This window comes from Anser brachyrhynchus (genome assembly GCF_964034855.1).
Source record: "Anser brachyrhynchus genome assembly, chromosome: 2".
Classification (NCBI taxonomy): domain Eukaryota; kingdom Metazoa; phylum Chordata; class Aves; order Anseriformes; family Anatidae; genus Anser; species Anser brachyrhynchus.
In genome coordinates, this window is record NC_137695.1 from 123,647,540 (window position 1) to 123,667,069 (window position 19,530).

The following is a 19,530-nucleotide window of genomic DNA, read 5'->3' on the forward strand; positions in this document are numbered from 1 at the left end:
AAAAATCCTCTTCTGAGAGCAGGGAAAACTAAGGTGTATAAATAACCACACACGCACAAAAATAACAATAAAAAAGAATCTATTACTACAGACATGATTTCTTCCAAAAATGAAGCAGTAGTTATGTTTTACATTATACATCTACATATTTTATAAATCAGTTTTTACAAGAGTATATCTGCAAATGTATCTCTTGGTCCCATTAGTGCTTAGAGCAATTTTGATTTTTGGTGTTTTATTTTGTTATAGCATTCTGAAGGGGGCTTGCAACGTGAAAGAAAAGCAGTATAAGGAGGAGGTGAAAATAGGTTGGGTCTGACACTCGGACTGGGCTAGCTGGTGAGCGTAATGTCCTGCTCAGGCAGTTTCAAGAAAATACTCTTGCAGCTGAGGGGATGCTGCATGATTGAAGTACATCAAGTTCAGTTTTCATCTAAGCTACTCCTTTTCTGGACTCAAGAGGAGAGGCAATTAAAATCATCAGCAGCATTTCCACAGATTTTATAGGACATTTCATCAGTCCTTCAGTCTCTAAGCCTCATTTCTCCATCCCCTTCAGCCTGGATGAGCACTCTTTCTTTCTCTGTTTGCCTTGTACATATAGTGCTGGGAAGGGGGCTGTTTCATATTAGGTGCTATGGTGGTTTTACTCAGCTAGACAGCTGAGCTCCACCACAACCACGTTCTCACCCGTCATCCTCAAAGGGAAAGGGGGAGAAAATACGATGGAAAGGGCTCAAGGGTTGAGATAAGGGCAGGGAGATTGCTCAACAATTATCGTCACATGCAAAACAGACTCAGAATAGGGAGATTAATCTAATTTATTACCTACTACTAACAAGCTAGAACAGTGAGAAAAAAAGCAAGCTAAAACCACCTCCCCCCCAGCCACCCTCTTCCACCTCCTCCCCCCGAGTGGTGCAGGCAAATGGGGAATGGGGGCTGCAGTCAGTCCCTGATGCTTCATCTCCGCCGCTCCCTCACGGCCCCTCTCTGCCCCTGCTCCCCGTGGGGTCCCTCCCACGGGATGCCGTCCTTCCCGAACTGAGCCTGCGGGGGCTGCCCACAGGCAGCAGCTCTTCAAGAACTGCTCCCACATGGCTCCGTACCACGGGGTCCATCCCCCAGGAGCAAACTGCTCCAGCACGGGTCCCCCACGGGCGGCAGCTCCCCCCAGGCCCCCTGCTCCTGCGTGGGCTCCTCTCCACGGGCTGCAGCTCCGGCCCGGGGCCTGCTCCTGCGGGGGCTCTCCATGGGCCGCAGCCTCCTCCAGGCCACATCCACCTGCTCCACCGGGGGCTCCTCCACGGGCTGCAGCGTGGAGATCTGCTCCGTGTGGGACCCGTGGGCTGCAGGGGGACAGCCTGCTCCACCAGGGGCCTCTCCACAGGCCGCAGGGGAACTGCTGCTGCCTGCCTGGAGCATCTCCTGCCCTCCTGCTGCACTGACCTTGGGGGCTGCAGGGCTGCTTCTCAGCCCTCTCTCTCCCAGCTGCTGTTGCACAGCAGTTTTTGTTTGTTTGTTTTTCTTTTCCCTTTCTTAAATCTGCTTTCCCAGAGGCCCAACCAACATCGCTCACTAGCTCGGCTGTGGCCAGCAGCAGGTCCATTGTGGAGCTGGCTCTGATCTGACATGGGGCAGCTGCTGGGCTCTGCTCGTAGAGGCCACCCCTACAACCCCCCACTACCAAAACTTTGCCATATAAACCCGGTACAGATCCTCATACAGTGATTAACACAATGAGGACATAAATTCAGTTTAGGTCTTATATATGTGCTTGTGTATAAACAAATAAAGGCAGTTGCCTTTCATGTGACCAAAGAATCCTAATGTGCTGTCAGTTCTACATTGCTTCTGTAAAAAGCCCTCCTAAATCATCAGAAAAATCACCTTCATCCCAAACTTGCGTTTAGATTTCTGTGGTAGCTTGGAAGTGTGTCTTCTTGAAGCTGTTGAAAATCTTACCAAGAGTAGCAAGATACAAGATTTAGACTAAAACATTGTAATTTAAAAATCATTATGACCGTAAAAGGAACCAAAAACTTATCAAGGATAGATATCCCCACATTGTTTCTGACAGAAATGTTGAAAGAAATTGGAAGGATTCTGAAAAGACTCACTGTCCCCACAAATTCAGAGAAGATTCTGCTGCTTTTTCACATCCAACTGTTATCTATTTATTCTCAACTCAGTGGACTCACTTGGTTTGTCGTTTCCTTACATTCATGAGAGTCCATTGCTTTATGAAAGTTGGGGAGAAATTAGGTTCATGAACTAAATAGTTTCCACCACCTGAATTTCTAAACACTTCAAAAGGAGCAGAATCTGAAGAATTATGAAATTTATGCTGAGATTGCTCTTGAAACAAGAAGCTACATTATTCTACAGTGGTTTTTATCTACGTACTCTTCAGATATGTGAATAAGCATGCGTGCTGAAAGGAGCATGCATGTCTGGTCAGTGAGCTGCTGCCTAGTCTGGCCAGGCACAGTGCTATGTGGACATTTTAGATGACAGACCACAGAGCCTTCTGGAAGACACTTCCACAGTATTTTTACTTGTTTATTTCTGTTATGCAAACCTGTGCATGTGTTTACTATTTTTTTAATATAATTTGTCCATACTTATTTTTCAGTTGACATATTTTCATTTCCATTTGTTCATTTCTGGCACTGTTGTATTTTCAGTTGATTTCATAGGCGGACTTGACACATACTCCTACCGACAGCCCCCCCAGGAGCATGTTGAGTTAAAGCCTGTAAAGCCTGTAGGTAAGGTTCTGGTCCTGTGGACCACATTAATCCTTCTAACTGGACTGAAAGCTAACTTTCTCCTGAAGTAATTTTGGCATGAGGTTACTAATAATTTAATTATACTTCAATTAGAACTTAATTAAAAAATAATCCACATAAAACATGATAGTAAGGACACTTTGTCATTGATGACACATCTGCTAAAACAAAGATTAGTAGATATCACTATGTCTGCCATGACATGCCTTGGCTTAACACAAGGAGAGGCTTGCAGTAAAGGATGGGATTGTTTCCTGCTGACTTTTTAGCAAAAAGAGAGCTAGTTTATGGCTTCTGCTTCATAAACCTTAATGGGATTAACCCATTTATGAAAAAGCAGAACCTTCTAGCTACTGGAAGACAAATGTTTGCTGAAAAAATGCTAGTTGGCTTAAAATCTATGTGTAGAGTTTCACTGAAACCTCATTATCTCTTTGTTGTCAGTTATTTGCTCTCACTACAAAAATCACGGTTTTCATAGAGTCTTCCTATGAAGTACTCTCTGCTACCTAATGAATTAATTTGGATACATATCTGTTCATTTTATATGAAATAAATTAAAGTACAGGGAGATGTTAGCAGCACATATATTTTGGCAGAAGCTAAGATAAATTTAAATATATGATATTTCATAGTATTACTGGTAAAACATAAGATGTTCATTTGGAAATTCTTCTTAGATGTTTTTAAGTTGTTGCCTCGATGCTTTCCATCTTTAAATTGATATTTGGGCCTTTCAGGCATCTTAAATGCAGCACGAAACCCAAGTGCAGCTAACTGACTGAACTTGATCTAATGACTTACTGTATTTTACTTATCAGTTAAGAGAATTAAAATGAGTTTGAAGGTTTTTCCTGGTGTATGCATGGTTACATGTTCTAGGAGTTTTAATTTAAAGAGGACAGTTGCTAACAAAATGTTTTGAGTGGGCACTTGGCACCCAAACTCTGCTTGAGACTTTACTAATATTTTCATGTTTTGTAAATACATTTTACACATGCTGCAGCTTTCAGTTTGCAGAAAAAAAAAATGAACAAAATTTTATTCAAATTTAGTGAGTAAAAATTGTAGGATTATGAAAGCCAAGAAGGAAGAAAAGCCCTATCTCAGTGTGACAGTACATGTTAGAACAGGAAGAAATATCACATTAAGACAACAACAACAACAAATAATGAGGAGTTTGACATGATAATAAGTATACTCTCTGTGTTGGAATATGTATTTTCAGTAATATTTCACTAGATGCTGGCTTTACTGCATTTTATATGGGAAAGATGACAGCAGAAAGCAGGTTTGACCATTCTTAATACGATGCTTGAGAATGAAAATATGAAATTGGTATCTGGGAAGAAGAAAGCCACAGCTACAACATTTACACCTCTCCATAAACAATTTTAATCTCTAAAGCTGTGTTGAGGTTAGTTTTAAAACAGTCGTTGAGCAAACTCAATGTAACTAAAGGAGAAAAATAATAATAATAATTTCAGGAAAGATTTATATATACATTGTATACATTCCTGTAAAACCTGTTCATTTACGTAAAAAAAAAAAAGGCATAGAATATGAGAATTTTTTCGTTAGCAGATTTAGGTTAAATAGCTTGGAGGATACGGGGGATGTTGGTGAGCTTTTTATACTGGAAAATAAATGACATCTTCCCATTTCCTATGGATAGGTATTCTTGTACAGGTGAAAGGATCTTATCTGGCTTCTTTATGGCTGCTAGAAATATAAAACTGTAAAACAAATTACATTGTATTTTCTTCTTTATTGATGTCATGTTTTTAGGCACTGAAAGCTACAGAAAGCATCTTTACTTAAGCAAGGAGGAAAAATAATATCAGTGATCAAGTCTGAATTAAATTGCTGGAAACCATTTGAACAGTCGGAGGATTGTGCCAGAAATTTGCAGATGCTTATCCGTCTGCAGCACATCAGCCTTCCTGACATCTTTTAAGAAGTTAATTGCTATCAATATCAGTTATATGTAGTCTGAAAATCCATAGTATCCCTAAGAAATGTGACTTCTGATATCCAGACTGTGAAAAACTCCATTTCTATTCATTGAGAAGTGAACATGAATAATGCCTGTTAAATACATTAAGAGTCTTAATAAAGGTTATAGATCTTTTGCCATCTTCCCCACTTTACTCATGGGAAAGATTAGTGTGATGCTTTTTATAGAGAAAAGCCTGGCTGTATACCCCGCTTTCTCATCCCTTTCATCTCCTTTCTTTCATTCATAAATTAAATAAACATAAGACATTGAAAAAAAAAAACAAGGTTCTGTGGCCTCATTGAAAGTATGTAGAAGACATTCTCAGTTTTTATTGAGTACTTATACTCAGTATGATACGTGCTTGGTGCTACAATACTTGCTAATCATTAACAAGTCTGAGAGTCATTTTCCTTTTCGTCTCTGAGTATAGATTAAATTTGAATCTGTGCTCGCAGGGAATGTTCTTAAACACAAATATGAACAAACATAGCATGTCTGCTGTCGGTTCCGCCTATAACTCCATTAGGCCATTGGACTAGCAGAAGGAGAATCTTTGCCCTGAACCATTCAGTTTCAATTAAAATGTGGCGGGAGGGACAACAGAGGGAGTGGAAAAAAATTGTCATGTTCTCTCTGGGACTGAAACACATAGGTTTTAAAGAAGACTGTTGTGTTTTCATTTGTTCCAAGCATAATATCTAAAGCCAGGTCACCTGGTAGTAATTAAAATTGCTTCCACGTACTGCTAGATGTAAAATAGAGAAGTATGGAGATACAAAATCAAAACAAAACGGAATGTTGCATTTCAATTTCATTGTTTTGTTTTGTTTCATTATGATTATTAATGATTTGAAGAAATTTAAAATGTTGCATTTTGGTTTGCACTTGGGTTTTTTATTGCTGTTATTATTTGGTTGTAGAAGTTAAACTTTACATGTGCACCATTACTGCTGGGATGAGTAGGTGTGATTCATTGCTACTATAGTTTTAGGTAGCCCCATCTGGACAGGCACTGAACCCCTAATTACAAAGAAGACAGAGCATTTCTACAGATGTTCCTAGCTTCTGCTTGTGGAATTGATGCAGTGTCTGGGAAATGGCCAATGGAGAGGTTACTGCTCTATGATGGGTCTGTGTGATCCTGCCCTGTTTGTATCTTCTCCTGAAACTCTAGCCACCATGAAATTGCTACAAAAAGCCATCACAGATTTTCCAAAATTATCCAGGAGAACATAGCTTACAGGCAGACATGAAAATACATAGATTCAGCAGGCGGGTGACTGTAATGAAGACTATAAATGTGTGAGTCCAGCTGAAATGTACATTTGTAATCAAATGAGAATTCTATAACCTGGTGAATATACATCTTACGCTGTTAAAATATATTATGCTGAAAATAATTTATTATTATGTGAGCTTCAGGCATTTTTCACCACCTCCTGTATTTTTCCCAAAATGTTTTTTTTTGCTTTTCTGGTATGCATGATGCAAAGCTACCACTTTGTAACCAGCCTTTCATTTTTGACCTTATTTCTGTGTCTTACAGCTGAGGAAATTAGTGTCTAGAGGTGTTTTATCCACTTGTTCATTAGTTACTAACCTGTCAGCTGCTGTTAAGGTACTTCTCACAAATAAGATGTACAGAACAGGTTTTCATTTGTTAGTAATTCATATATTCTGTTTTACAGGTCGAAGTAAGTAATGAGCATTGACTCAAGACTTCTGCTGTTGTAGCTGAAGAAACAGATTTTAGAAGAAAAGACCAACCTTGTGACTCATCCTTCTGGAAGAAACCCACCATCCGTTTCTCACGGCATGGGGATTGTTCTTCCCACAGGCTCAGTGTCATTATCAGCATTGTTATTTGGTAGATCCTTGTAGATTATCTGGAATTTTTGAATGATTTCCTTATATGAACACTTGTAAATTGTAAATTTTTTCTTTTTTAATTTTAATATTTTTACAACATTTAGTGTTGAGGCATGAAAACAAAACCTGTGAAAACTATGAGAAGGATGCATCTTTCTCAAGGAAGACAGTATTTTTTAACTGACAGAATCATACTGTGCCTGGTCAAGATTGTGTCAGTGAACAGTGATTTTGACTCCAAAACATACAGCACGAGTCAAAGCCTAACAGTGTAAAAGAGATCATTTCAATGCTGTGTTTAAAATCCACAATGTCCACTCCTTGTATTTTCTTAACTGCTGTATGCAGTAGGAATTGATCTATGACTCTTCTTTGCCAGATGTTCCAGCACTAATGTGCTCATCTCGTTATTGCAATTCATATATGGCTCCTTCTCCTTCCCTAATCTCTTTTGCCCTGAGCCCATCAACAATAGTGTCTCTGATTTGAGAGGTAGAATGACCACTCTATGGATGTCAGTCTCTAGGAACCTTTAAATCCAGGGCTCTTTAGGTGTCTGTGTTTTGCACATTTTTAAACTCTTTTCCTCCCTTCTCCCAGGAAGAAGCCAAGCATGAATGTACAGTATAAGGCACCAACTGCAGCCTTAGAAGCCTCTGGGGACTAACTTTTCTCTTAATTTAAAAGTAAACAAGCAAACCTGAAAATGTGTATAAAAATTTGTAAAGTTATTTGTAAATACTTCTAGACAAAGAACATGTATGTAACTCTGTGGTATTTTGTTTTCTATTCTGTCACCACTAGCATAAAGTGATACACAAAAGCTACTTTCTTTGGGCAACTGGTATTTTTTTTTTTTTACCAGAACTTTGTGTTTCTCTCTTCTTAATTGTTATTTAAAATAGTGTGCGCAGTTGTATACACCAGAGAGTTATGTCTCTTCACAGAGCCTCCGTGCCTCAGCATCAGCATAAATTCATCAGGGTTTGGGGGCATTTGCGCTTTCTCATTTCGTGGTTTCTTTGGTGGGATTGTCAGGAAGGACATTCCTTTCAATATGTTTATCTTTACCTCTCAAATAGAAGCTGAATTAAGGGCCTTTGTAAATGTTCTAAATAGTATTCGGCTGGTAATTTCTGGTCCAACAGCACTCAGATTCTCAGTTTCCAGTCTTCTCTTGAAGGATGCATCCCCTGTCTTTTCCAGTCTGAGCAGACATGAAGTAGATGAAGGCTTGTCTTGATTCTTTCCCTTATAAATTCTATTTGTATTATTCGTTGGTATGAACGTAATGAGAATGTTAATAAATATAATAGAGGTAGAGTCTATTGTTTCTAGGTGACAATGCTCTAGTGGTGCATGCACCTGTTTCCCAGTTAGCTGCACCAAAGACCTCATCATCTTTCGAGAAAATATCATCTGAACACAGGTTAACCTTCCCTGAAATCGAGTATGAATTAAGTGTTAAGACAAAGTCAACAGAAATGACAACTGAATAAAACTCTTTCTTAGTATTCTTAGGGTTGGATATACCTCAAACAGTATGTGTTTGTTTGTAAAATCAGACTTCCAAAACCAGGAATGTACATGAATATAATGTCCTTTTGTACTTATACCTTCCCTCATACACGATGTTCTCTGCAAATTACATGGTTTGCTCAATCTTGAATACTTCATCTTAGCACTCAAAAAATAGGTATTTGTGACAAAACTAATATAAATGATATCATTTTTGAGGCATTATGAAGAAGATAACAGTGAGAATTGCTTTATAGTTGTAATATTTTAATAAGGCAAAAACATTTTTATCTGCTTGAGTAATACTTTACTTCTGCTTAGCACAAAAGATTATTTTGTTTCTTTCTATGATGCCTTAAACAGTGACAATGTCTATCCAGCCACTGCCTGCAGCCTTCTGTGTTTGAAATGGCTCCAGGATTTCGGAGACTAGTATATCTGAGCACTGTTCAGAGCCCAATGGTTTTCAGCAGCTTCCGTGTTTTACCTCTCTCAATTTCAGAGAGTCCATGATGTGGGCATCTAGCACAGATTCCTGTGATCAAGGCAGTTCCCATTTCGGTTTTACATTTCAACACTAATTTCATGGCATTAATTACTATGAGCTGGCAGATCAAAGGCTTCCAACTGAACACAGTGGTCCACTCTCAGGACCAAAGGGAGGAAAGGGAAGGAGCACTACATCCCAGTCAGTTGCAGTTTCTCCTCCAGAAGATAATATACTCTGTTCTGGCAGAGTTTTGGAAACATATTTTAATTTTCAACCAAGACAGAAACATCTGCTGGACAGTATTTTACAAATTTGACTGAATGTACCTCTTCTATGCCTTTCTGTGGAACCTTCAGATTTTCAGCTTTCTAATGAAGAACTGTGGGCGTGCCACAAAAATTCTGCAAAGACGGAACTGACTGCTCTTCCATCTGAGATATTGATCACTTTTTATCTGGGGAACATAAACTACTACATTCCAAGTAAGCTTAAAATCTTGGAATCGTTACCAATACAGCAAGTCTGCCATCTGTCTCATTTAATGAACAGAACAAACCTGATTGAAAGGAATTTGTCTTCATTAGAACAAACTAAAACACACACTGCAATGCTGAGGAAAACTGTCATTCTTTTCTAAATTAAGACACAAAATAGTACCAAGTAATCTGTACATGCTGGAAAAAAAATATTAAGAGTAATAAATGAACTTGAATGTTAATTGCTGTGTCCTCCAATACAGTATACAGATCGGGTAACATTTTGATAGGGAGTCATGAGAAATAGTTCCTTTATTTTTGCAACACATTCTTTCAGTAAGGTGTTAGGTGAGTCACAGAACAGCCAGTTGCATAGGAAATAAATGCTGGCTTTCTAAATAAGCTTGGATAGTTTTGTTAAGCTTAACTGTAACATGCATTTTCAGGAAATGACTAAATCTGTACTGCAAAAGAGAATTTGCCAACAATCCTCACATTTCAGAGTAGATTATCAGTTGGTGTAAACTCTCTTGGTGGCATTAATAACTCATACTGTAACAGTTTATAACAGCTGAAGATCTGTCCTTCAGCCTTCTACACCTTTTTCTATTCCCCAAGTTTCTGCTTAATTCAAGTTTTACAGAGAATCAGATTTGCAACAGTGCTTTGACTGATAGCAGAACTGGAGATGTGACTGCAGAAAGATGGTGCTACACATTCACTAAGGACTGAGCCAGGTACAAGCAGTGGTTTTTTGTTTTGTTTTGTTTTTAAAGCAGCTGATTTTCAGTTTTCAGGACCTGAAAACTGGAATTGTATAAAGAAATATTTATGAACCGATATTTGCATGAGTGACATAGAGCGATTATGTATTAAAATTCCTGGTGTTGCTGGAGGTATTATTGATTGGGCTGATGATCCCAGCTCTTTCCGATCCATAGAGATTTTTGGCTCAAAAAATTGAAATTAATGTATTTTTGAAGATCAGTTATGATCCCAAGTTGCTCTCTAAAATTGAACAGTTTATTACCTGGATTTGGTGAAGGGTCTTTATAGTGCTAGGATATGACACTAACTACTCTAAAGAATTTCCAGTGGAGCTATATCAGTTAAAACCATGGGAATTGTGCTTGTTTTTATTTAACACCTGCTTTCTTTCAGTCATACAGTAAAGCCTGTTAAGAAGATGGTATTTAACACATATTAGTAAGAATATCAGAGTCTGAAGAGTATGGGAGCTGGTTAATGTGTGGCAAAATTAACTTTTCCTGTCTAAAGCCCTGGAACCACACATTTGGGCCACTCAAAAGGATATAGTCCTTCCTCAAGAATGACAGATTTTCTCCCAGACTATTAGTGGCTGTTTTCTCTTTCAAACACCTTTCAATTGAGGCTTCTTTCATTCTTTGCAGCTGCCCCGCAGGGATCTGCTCCATGTTTAGGTCTTGAGTTTCACCTCTCTCCATCCAGTTGTCCACAGCTCAGGCATAGCAAAACCTCTGTCACCTTCAAGCCCCACATTGGCAGGTGTTTTTTTACAGTGGCAACTGATCTGTGCTTCTCTGCACCCAGCTGTCTGCCTGCCTTTCACGTGGGGATTATCTGATCTAAAAAAGCCAACCCAGCAATCTATCAAGTTCCCTTAACAGACTTTGACGGTGGCAAACAAAAATTGACATCCCAAACTAATTGGCCTGCCTCCTTGTAGAATCAGTCTCATCTAGTTTAATTATAATAAATTACAACCTGGGAGCTCTTTTGTACACTGAAGAAGTTTCTTTTCAAGTTGGCAAAATGTTACTTCCACATACACCTCCCACATCTGTGGGCCATTTCTTTTTCACAAACAAATTCAGCTCTTACCCACCATGCCAAATGCCTTGATAGAAACCAGTTCTTTAGTGCCTGAAATAGCTATGGGCCATGTTATTGCTCACCAGAACAATGCTTTTAGAGCAGGGTGGCTGTGTTGTACCCTGAGTTCACATCGGAGGTTTGGTGGGATAGCACTGCATGGTATTGAGGATGCCCAACATCCATACAGCCTTAAAGGAGTGCTCTCTGTCCTCCCTATCCAGGGAGCTGACTACGCCTGAAGTATAACCAGTGATAAGCCTGGAAGATTAGTTAATTTGCACTGAAATAGTGTTTACAAGCATTATGGACAACTGGGATTCAGATCTATGCAAACGGGCACATGAAGAAGATGCTTCATATCAAGGTTACTGCTGCAGGATCAACCCTTAGAGCTATATCTGCATTATATTCTGGTGGTCTGCTCACAGCTTCTCAGGGTGTCCCTGATCACCCTGGTGTACCAGCAGCACTCTGCTTCACTGTAACCAGTCACAAGGCTGTCCTTCCTAATAGCTAAGGACACAGATCAAGCCTGTACTGCTTGCTGTTTGACAACTACATATAAGATGTGCTTCTTTCCGCAGGTCGATAAGCAATGGCTGATAAATGATGGTTTCTCACCATAATTTCCATTTTCTTCATACAAGTCATAATTTGAATGATTTTATTTGATTTTAAACAAATTAAGCATCTGGATTTAATTCCTTCCTCCACATGAATACCTGCTAGTTGGTCACACACACTACACAGTCCCGTGTGTGACAGCTTTGTGGCATAGCTGCTATTGCATGGTCTATTGCCTCTCAAAGCCAGCAGCAGACTCAGAAGATAGTCTCACTAAACAGCATCCATGCATAAATAATACTGGGAAGGCGAAAAGGATTCTCCTTGTTTTGCTTATTCCCCTGGGACCTAATATCACAGCTTTAAGCCTTCTGTCCCAGTTTCCTATTTATTTCACACCAGTCTTATGCAAGCATGCTTTCAAAACACTCATGTGAGTCCCTGCCAAGCAGACTCGCTGAAGCTGAGTTATAAGTTGGCTGAATATGACTCAAAGAGTAATCTAATTTCTCTTTTTCCACAGCATTGCGTACCTGCCCAATTAGTAGAGCATCATATGCAAGGAAGGGCTACAGCATTTCCTAGTATGTGACATACTTGGAATGAGAACTGTGTTACACGCAAGCAAACAGATCTGCTCCCCACACTGTACAACACAACATCACTAGGGTGTATCGATCCTGCTTTATCTGTATAGCCAGAACCAGAATGGCAAGCAGATACAAAGACCCAAGTGCTTGGGCAGAAAAGCCAACAGCTCCTCTAAACCACCTTGGTCTGATATTCATAATCCACGCAGCAGGACGTTGTTTTTCTTAGCAAGTAAAGCTGCCTGGCTTAAAGGTTGCAGCCAGATCCTCAGGTGTGTGATAACCAATAACCCTGTGTGTTGCTCTTACACATATATATTCACACCTGTGTTTTGGTTTATAAAGGCCATAAGTCTGTTTGTTCTGAAATTTCGATGAGCAGCTGTATCTAGACTGCTGTGGGGAGTGTTCCTTGGAGTGTTTTAGAGACCAAAATAACTCCTGTGGAGACCACTGCCTGCCTGCAGGAGCACACATAAGACCCATCCAGGCTGGCAGCTCTGGAGGAAACCCAGAGGAGCCCAGGGCTCAGAGAGGAGCAAATGGCCCTGACTGCCACAGCCAGCTCCCACCCATGGGCTCTGTGGCCTGTATCAGCCTGCTGAAAACAGCCCTGAGAGCCCCATCGGAGCCCTCCCCTACTTTGCTGGGAGCTGCATTTAACTGCATTTAAACCCAGGCCCTGAGATTTGCTGTGGCCCTGCCTGTGACTGGCCAGGGACCTGACTGACCCCGACTCCCACGTGGAGTGCCTTGTCCAGTCCTGGGCTCCTCAGTACAAGGGAGACTTGGAGCTACCGGAGAGAGTCCAGCAAAGGGCCATGAAGATGGTGATGGGACTGGAGCACCTCTCCTATGAGAAAAGACTGAGAGAGATGGAACTGTTCAGCCTGGAGAAGAGAAGGTTTGTTATAAACATTATGAAGCACTTCTTTACTGTGCAGATGATGAAGCACTGGCGCAGGATGCCCAGAGGTTGTGGAGTATCCTTCCTTGGAGATATTCAAAAGTCATTTGGACATGGTCCTAGGCCCTGTTTGAGCAATGGGTTGGACCAGATTGTCTCCAGAGGTGCCTTCCAACCTCAAACACTCCGGGATTCTGTGACCTGACTCACTGAGGCCCCTTCCTGGCACCACCTCAGACCTGCCTTGTCACGGCCGCCTTTTCTGGTGAGCTCTGGATGGTGGCCACTGTCCTTGCTGGGCACAGGGGGAAAGGGCCCATCACCTGTGGCTCCTGGCTTGCCTCCTCCACTTGCTAAGCATCCTTCTCCCCCTTCCCCTGACAGAGGCTTACATCACACCAGTGTTCCAACCTCATCTCTTCCACCCTTCCCATCCTCACTCTGTGGGCTGGGAAGAAGAACCTTGTTTTTATTTGTTAGTTAGTTTGTTTGTTTTGTTTGTTTTTCCTATATAAAGTATCCTCCACTGACAAAATAACCTCCCTTTTTCATCCCTTCACCATAAGGGCTCTGGTGATGAAAATAAGATGGATATAACAGACTGTGTTTACAGGGGATGAAAGACCCTGGCATGTAGTCCATTTACTGATTTATGGCTTGCCAGGAAGTTTTCCAAATCTGCCAGGAATCTTAGTGTTAGGATTAGAGAGGTTTTGGCCTTCTTTCCTCAAGCAAGCAAATATGAAAAGCTGTGCTCAAAAATGAGTTTATAATGATGTTTGAAGATGAAATATTAAATTCATGTGTTCTTATAAAGATATTATACAAATTTAGACTCCACCTTGTTAAAAGTGTTGTGTGTTGGGGGAAGTATTAGACTCAATTATGTAATTATCAGATGTGTGAAAAGTATCTGATTTAAAAGACAATCCTATGGCTCTGTCCAGTTATTAAGAAATTAGACCTGTGACTATTCTTAACTCACTAAATCTATTTCACATTACAAGAACCTGAAAGGAAAATCAAACCTAGCCCTGTGAAAGAAGAAAGATTTGGGAAAACAATAAATCAGACAAAAGAGAGCATTCTAAAAGAGAGTAGATATCTAAAAGTAGATAATGAAAAGCAAAGTAGAAAAATAATAAAAAATGTGATTTTTATTTAACATCGTCAGGAAGTGGTATACTCAAAATGATTATTTGCTAGAATGAAAAGCACCACAGCACACATGCACACAAATATATACCTTTGTCACTGCTTTTATCATAGTGTAGGGTTTCTAAAACCCTGACAAGTTTTACAGCCTGCCTTTCACCATTAAAATTTAATATGCCAAGGACTATGATCTACAAAGGAGCATTAAAACGAAGGTTTGACAGTTCTTCTGCCATCGCAATGTGCACATTATGCCACCTCATGGTTAGTGGCAGAAACACCACATTCAAGATTGCTATTTCAAAAATATAGCAGAAGAAAAAGAATAGCACATCTCCTTCATCAGCATATATTGCTGAAATGTCACAAGTCCCACTGGGACCAATCAACACACAGTGCTAATATCTAATCTGTGAATTATATTCAGTATGTAAGGACAAAACACTGCAAAACATACCTCCTTTTAACAGTTGAATTTGCTCTTTTACTGCAAACAGATTGCTAACATAACAGATAATCCAAATCTGACTTGGTAGCACCCCATAGACAACTCCTCCTATGGAACTACATTCTCATTTTTGCCTGGTTTTGGTAGGTTGCCATTAACTGAAAGCACACAGTGTTATCATCTCCAGGAAGTATCATTTCCTTGCTTCTATCACTCCAGTAAGAGGAAATATTATTCACTTACAATTTGGATAACTAACATGAAATTCCAGCCCTGGATGTGGATAATAAACACCTAATTAAAACACCTACTAGTGTTTTAGGGTGACCTAAACATCTTATGGTAAAAATAAATAAATAAATCCAAAAGCTCAGGAGAATATAATTTACACTTCAGTCAGAAGTTCATAATACACCAGCAATGACTAGATTATATTTTTACATCAGAATAAGTTATATAGTGAAATAGTAATTGAAGCTAGCAGAATAGATGAGCCCTGCAGCGTACGGTCAGGTAGGTGGTGCACAGCTTCTCAGCTACACCAAAATCATTTTGGAGAAAATGTTTGCTAAAACAAATGGGTTGGACTCAGGTGAGTATGAGCATGAATATGTATGAGTAGAAATAGATTAATTTCACTTAAGTTTAGGAATTTTTATGTTAAACATCTAAATTTAGGAGCCCAGTCACCTGACATGCGGTAATCAAGCTCTTAATTTGGGCATCTGAGTCCCACCCAGAGTTAGGCCAGAGGAATGTAAAAAATATACTTCCAGATCCTTTGTTTTTACTTTCCTGATCTTTCAGTGAAACATACTCAGCTTTAGACAGTTCAGAGTATGGTCAATTCCTGAATATCTGAGGAAAACTAAATAGACCAAAACCATATTTAAAACAAAACATTTCTTAATCAGGCACACACATACCACCTTGAAAACTGGAAATCAGGTGTCAAAAATGTATGTCTTTCTGTGTTTTTTTGTTTTTTTTGTTTGTTTGTTTACTTTTTTCCTGTGGTTAACTACAAACCAGATAACCCATCCAGGACACATGAGAACTCATAGAATCATAGAATCAATCACTCAGGTTGGAAAAGACCTTTAAGATATCCAGTCCAACCTTTAACCCAGTACTGAAGTCCACCACTAATCCATGCTACTATGTTCTAAATCTACATGTTTCTTGAAGATCTCCAGGGATGGTGATTCAACCACTTCCTTGGGCAGCCTATTCCAATGCCGCACAACCCTTTCAGTACAAAAATTTGTCCTAATACCCAACCTAAACCTCCCGTGGCACAACTTGAGGCCATTTCCTCTTGTCTTATCACTTGGTGCTTGGGAGAAGAGCCTGATCCCCACCTCCCTACAACCTCCTTTGAGGTAATTGTAAAGTACAATAAGGTTTCCCCTGAGCTTTCTTTTCTCCAATCTAAACAACCCCAGCTCCCTCTACTGCTCCTCATTGCCCTTCTCTGGAAATACTCCAGCACCTTGATGTCCTTCTTGTAGTGAGGGGTCCAAAACCGAACACAGTATTCAAGGTGCAGCCTCACCAAGAACAGAGGGACAATCACTTCCCTGGTCCTGCTGGCCATGTTATTTCTGATACAAGCCAGGATGCTACTGGCTTTTTTGGCCACCTGAGCACACTGCTGGCTCATGTTCAGCCTGCTATTGACCTCAGGTCCCTTTCCGCCAGGCAACTTTCCAGCCAGTATATGACTATACATAGTTTAAAAATGCTCCTCTGAACAGTAATGTAGTCTTCCCATCATGACAGAGGATACAGAAACCTTACTTGGTTTTATCTCTTTGAAAAAGCTTTGTAGTTTGACTTTGTAAAAGTGAAAGTGGAAGTCAGGCACCATTTGCACTTTGAAATTCAGCTTCTCTTCTTAATGTAGTTGTTTGAAAAAGGGGCTGTGCCTTGTTTTTGATGCAATCTAGTTCACAGATAATAAGAAGGCTTTTGCTTTGTATGTCTAGAAAGGCTATGGATGGGTTCTTTCCCCTTTATCGAGGGAATGCACTTGCTGGAGCAGTATTCTGTAGTACAAAATTATTGATGCATTTAGGGATTGTTCTCATTTCTCAGACTTGCCAGAAATTTCACATTCCCAAAAGATGATTTACTGTTCAAATAAATTAAAATGACAGTGTCACCAGAAAAAATAGCAGTTACTAGTTATTTCCTGTTCAGAAGCAATTGTTTATTAAAGTAAAATAGAATATATGTTGCTAATTATGCCAGTTTTTAAATTTACACTGCATAACTATCTAAGAGCCCTGAAAACTCTTTCTGGAGATTGTTTAAAGAAGGAGATAGTGTGTGTAGCAAAAGTAACAATGCAGTCAGAATTTATTGGGAATAAAAGAGCTATAAGCTGTGCATTCTTCCCCTACTTCCAGTTTCTGGGATAAATTTGGCCATCCATGAATAATGTATTGCAAGAATAGCTCCCTACCTTTGATATTCATTCTGCTCATCCAGTGGAACTATTACGACTCTCAGTCTGCTCTGTGTGACAGATAATTATGCATACCATTAGTCAGTATGTTAGAAGTGGGGGGTCCTTAATAAACAGAGTCTCTGCTTCAAAATTGCCTGCAGATGACTTGCTGGCATTTGCTGGAATATCCACGCAAAAGCTATCTTCTGAAAACACTCACATCCTCTATAACGATCTTTAAAATGACTGATGAAAACTTGCTTGGGCCAACACATTAGTAAATAATGGTGTGTAGATATGTCTTTGTCTTCCTGGAGAAGAATGAAAACAGCTTCCTCGGTGGATGTGGCTACTTACTGTACTTTAAGACAGCTGTTACTTCAGGTCCAAGCCTTACAGAGAAACAAAGAAGAAAATGCAACCCTTTTCCCTTTATGCTATAAAACTGCAAGGCAGGAATGCTCTATCTGCTGCTGAAACTTTAAGGAAACAGAAGACACTTGGATTTTCCTGAAGACGCAACACTGCCTGCTAGTGAGATCTCACCCTAACGGTCCAAACTGTAGTTGTGTCTGTGACATGGAGTCCCACTTTGAGACTTGGACTATACTCTTTAATCTCTTGCTACCACATTCCTCTGTGAAATGAGAATAATAATAGTTATGTAACGTTTGTCCACAGAAACAGGATTTCATTCATATTTGACATTTAATTTAGTGGAGCCACTGACTATAAAACACAGTGTTTTGTATGGCAGCTATATCAGTTGCTCCCAGGTCATGTTCTGAGATTCAACTTCCATTGACTTCAGGTGGGAACTACCATGTAGTTGCAAAGAGAAAATCATTGGCAAAGGACCAGAGCTGGACCTCCTTCACAAAGCAAACCTGTGCTGGCACCAACCTCCTTCCCCCTTCCCCTCTCCTTCCCTGAGCCCAGTCTGATAAGAGGAGGCCTGGGGCCTGCCCATGGCTATGTTTAGGTGTAAAGATGAGAGCACAGCAGCTGCTCAGGCTCTCTGCTGCCTAGTAAACTCAAGCAAGGTGGGGCCTCGAGCACCAGCGCTGACTGAACCAACATTGCCGTCATTAATGCCTTGGTATGGTTCTGAGCCAGGCCTGCTGGTACTCTTCCAGTCAGTGCACGGCTTGGCCTGGGGGAAAACATGGGCCAGGGACTGTCCCCAGTAGTCAGTATGGATGGATATCAACTAACTAAAGTACACTTTAGGCTGTAGTAGCTTTTGGATGAGCTGCACTGAGACATTTGACCAAGAAGTTAGATCATAGGCCCTGGCCCACTTTATTTTCTGTACCGCTGTGACCACAGTGGCAGCTGAACTGGAGGTTTGTCACCTACACAAAGGGACAGACATGTCTGTGGTACCAGCACCACTTGGCAAAGCTTCAGTGCCAGGACACCAGCCTCAACACCAGGCCCCACAGCAGGGGCAGAAGGATCACTACAACCCTGGGGCTCTTCTTCCTTCAGCCTGAATGGACAGGACACAGAGAGACAGTCAGTATAGGGTGGGAGTTGAATTTTGGCTACACTTGAGCTCAGTGTAGGTGGAAGGCTCATAGGTCACAAGGTATCCCTTGCCTTTTTTTGAGTGCTTTATTTTCTTCCTTTTATATACATGAATTTTGAAAGGTATATCAAAGAAGAAAACATAGGAAAGAGAATATTCCATATTCAGAGGGGAGAAGTAATTTAGAATAAAGATGCCAGTCACAGAGAGGTTAGAAACCCAACAGAAGAGAAAGAGAACTATCAGGAAACTAACAGAAAGGGTTGGACTTTTGCATTACGTTCATGTTTCTGATATTTTTTTCAAGGTGTCTTATGAGGGTTTGCAATTTGATAGTGATGTTGGCCACCTTCATAAAGAGAGATTAAATTATTTGTCCTTTATTAAATATGAGGATTATACATAACAAATTGTGCCACCTTTTTCACACACAACTTTAATGGTTGTTCTTCATGGACAACGTAAAGGACTTCAGTTATTGGGAGCTACACATGAAAGTATATTACTGTGGGGCATGAGGTTTTCTTTTTCATTTTCAGCTGGATAAACTAATTAACCATAGCTAAGTTCAGGATCTAAAAGTAATGTGTTGTCATTTACAGGACTGCTTTTTCTACATCTATTTTTCCCTCAGGGGAAAAATGAGAAATGAGGGGGAAAAAAAAAAAAAACTTCCATGGGGTACATGAAGAGACACAAATAGAAATGTATTATTCTTCACTGTAGTTAAGAGTGCTACTGAACACTGAAAAGAAAAGCATAAAAACATAGCCAGGAAATCTGATATCGTCTCCAGACTTTGCCTCCACTCAGTTAAAAAGTAACTGAGACGTTGTACTCCCTATTGCTGTTAACATGACATGAGATCCTATCGCCGACACC

At 40.1% G+C, this 19,530-nt stretch overlaps 1 protein-coding gene across 2 annotated transcripts in view; it reads left to right on the plus strand.

Annotated features, from left to right (window-relative positions):
- The window catches only part of NKAIN3 (sodium/potassium transporting ATPase interacting 3), a 372,372-nt gene extending 364,887 nt beyond the window's left edge, over positions 1-7,485 (plus strand). The window contains exons 6-7 of one of the 2 annotated variants that reach the window (XM_080582401.1): positions 2,688-2,771; positions 6,480-7,485. In XM_080582401.1, the coding sequence (XP_080438527.1) occupies positions 2,688-2,771; positions 6,480-6,493 (98 nt within the window). In that variant the 3' untranslated portion in view covers positions 6,494-7,485. Of the gene's footprint in view, positions 1-2,687; positions 3,525-6,479 lie in introns of those variants that run through there. The other variant, XM_080582409.1, reaches the window with a different exon arrangement.
- The last annotated feature ends 12,045 nt before the right edge of the window (positions 7,486-19,530 follow it).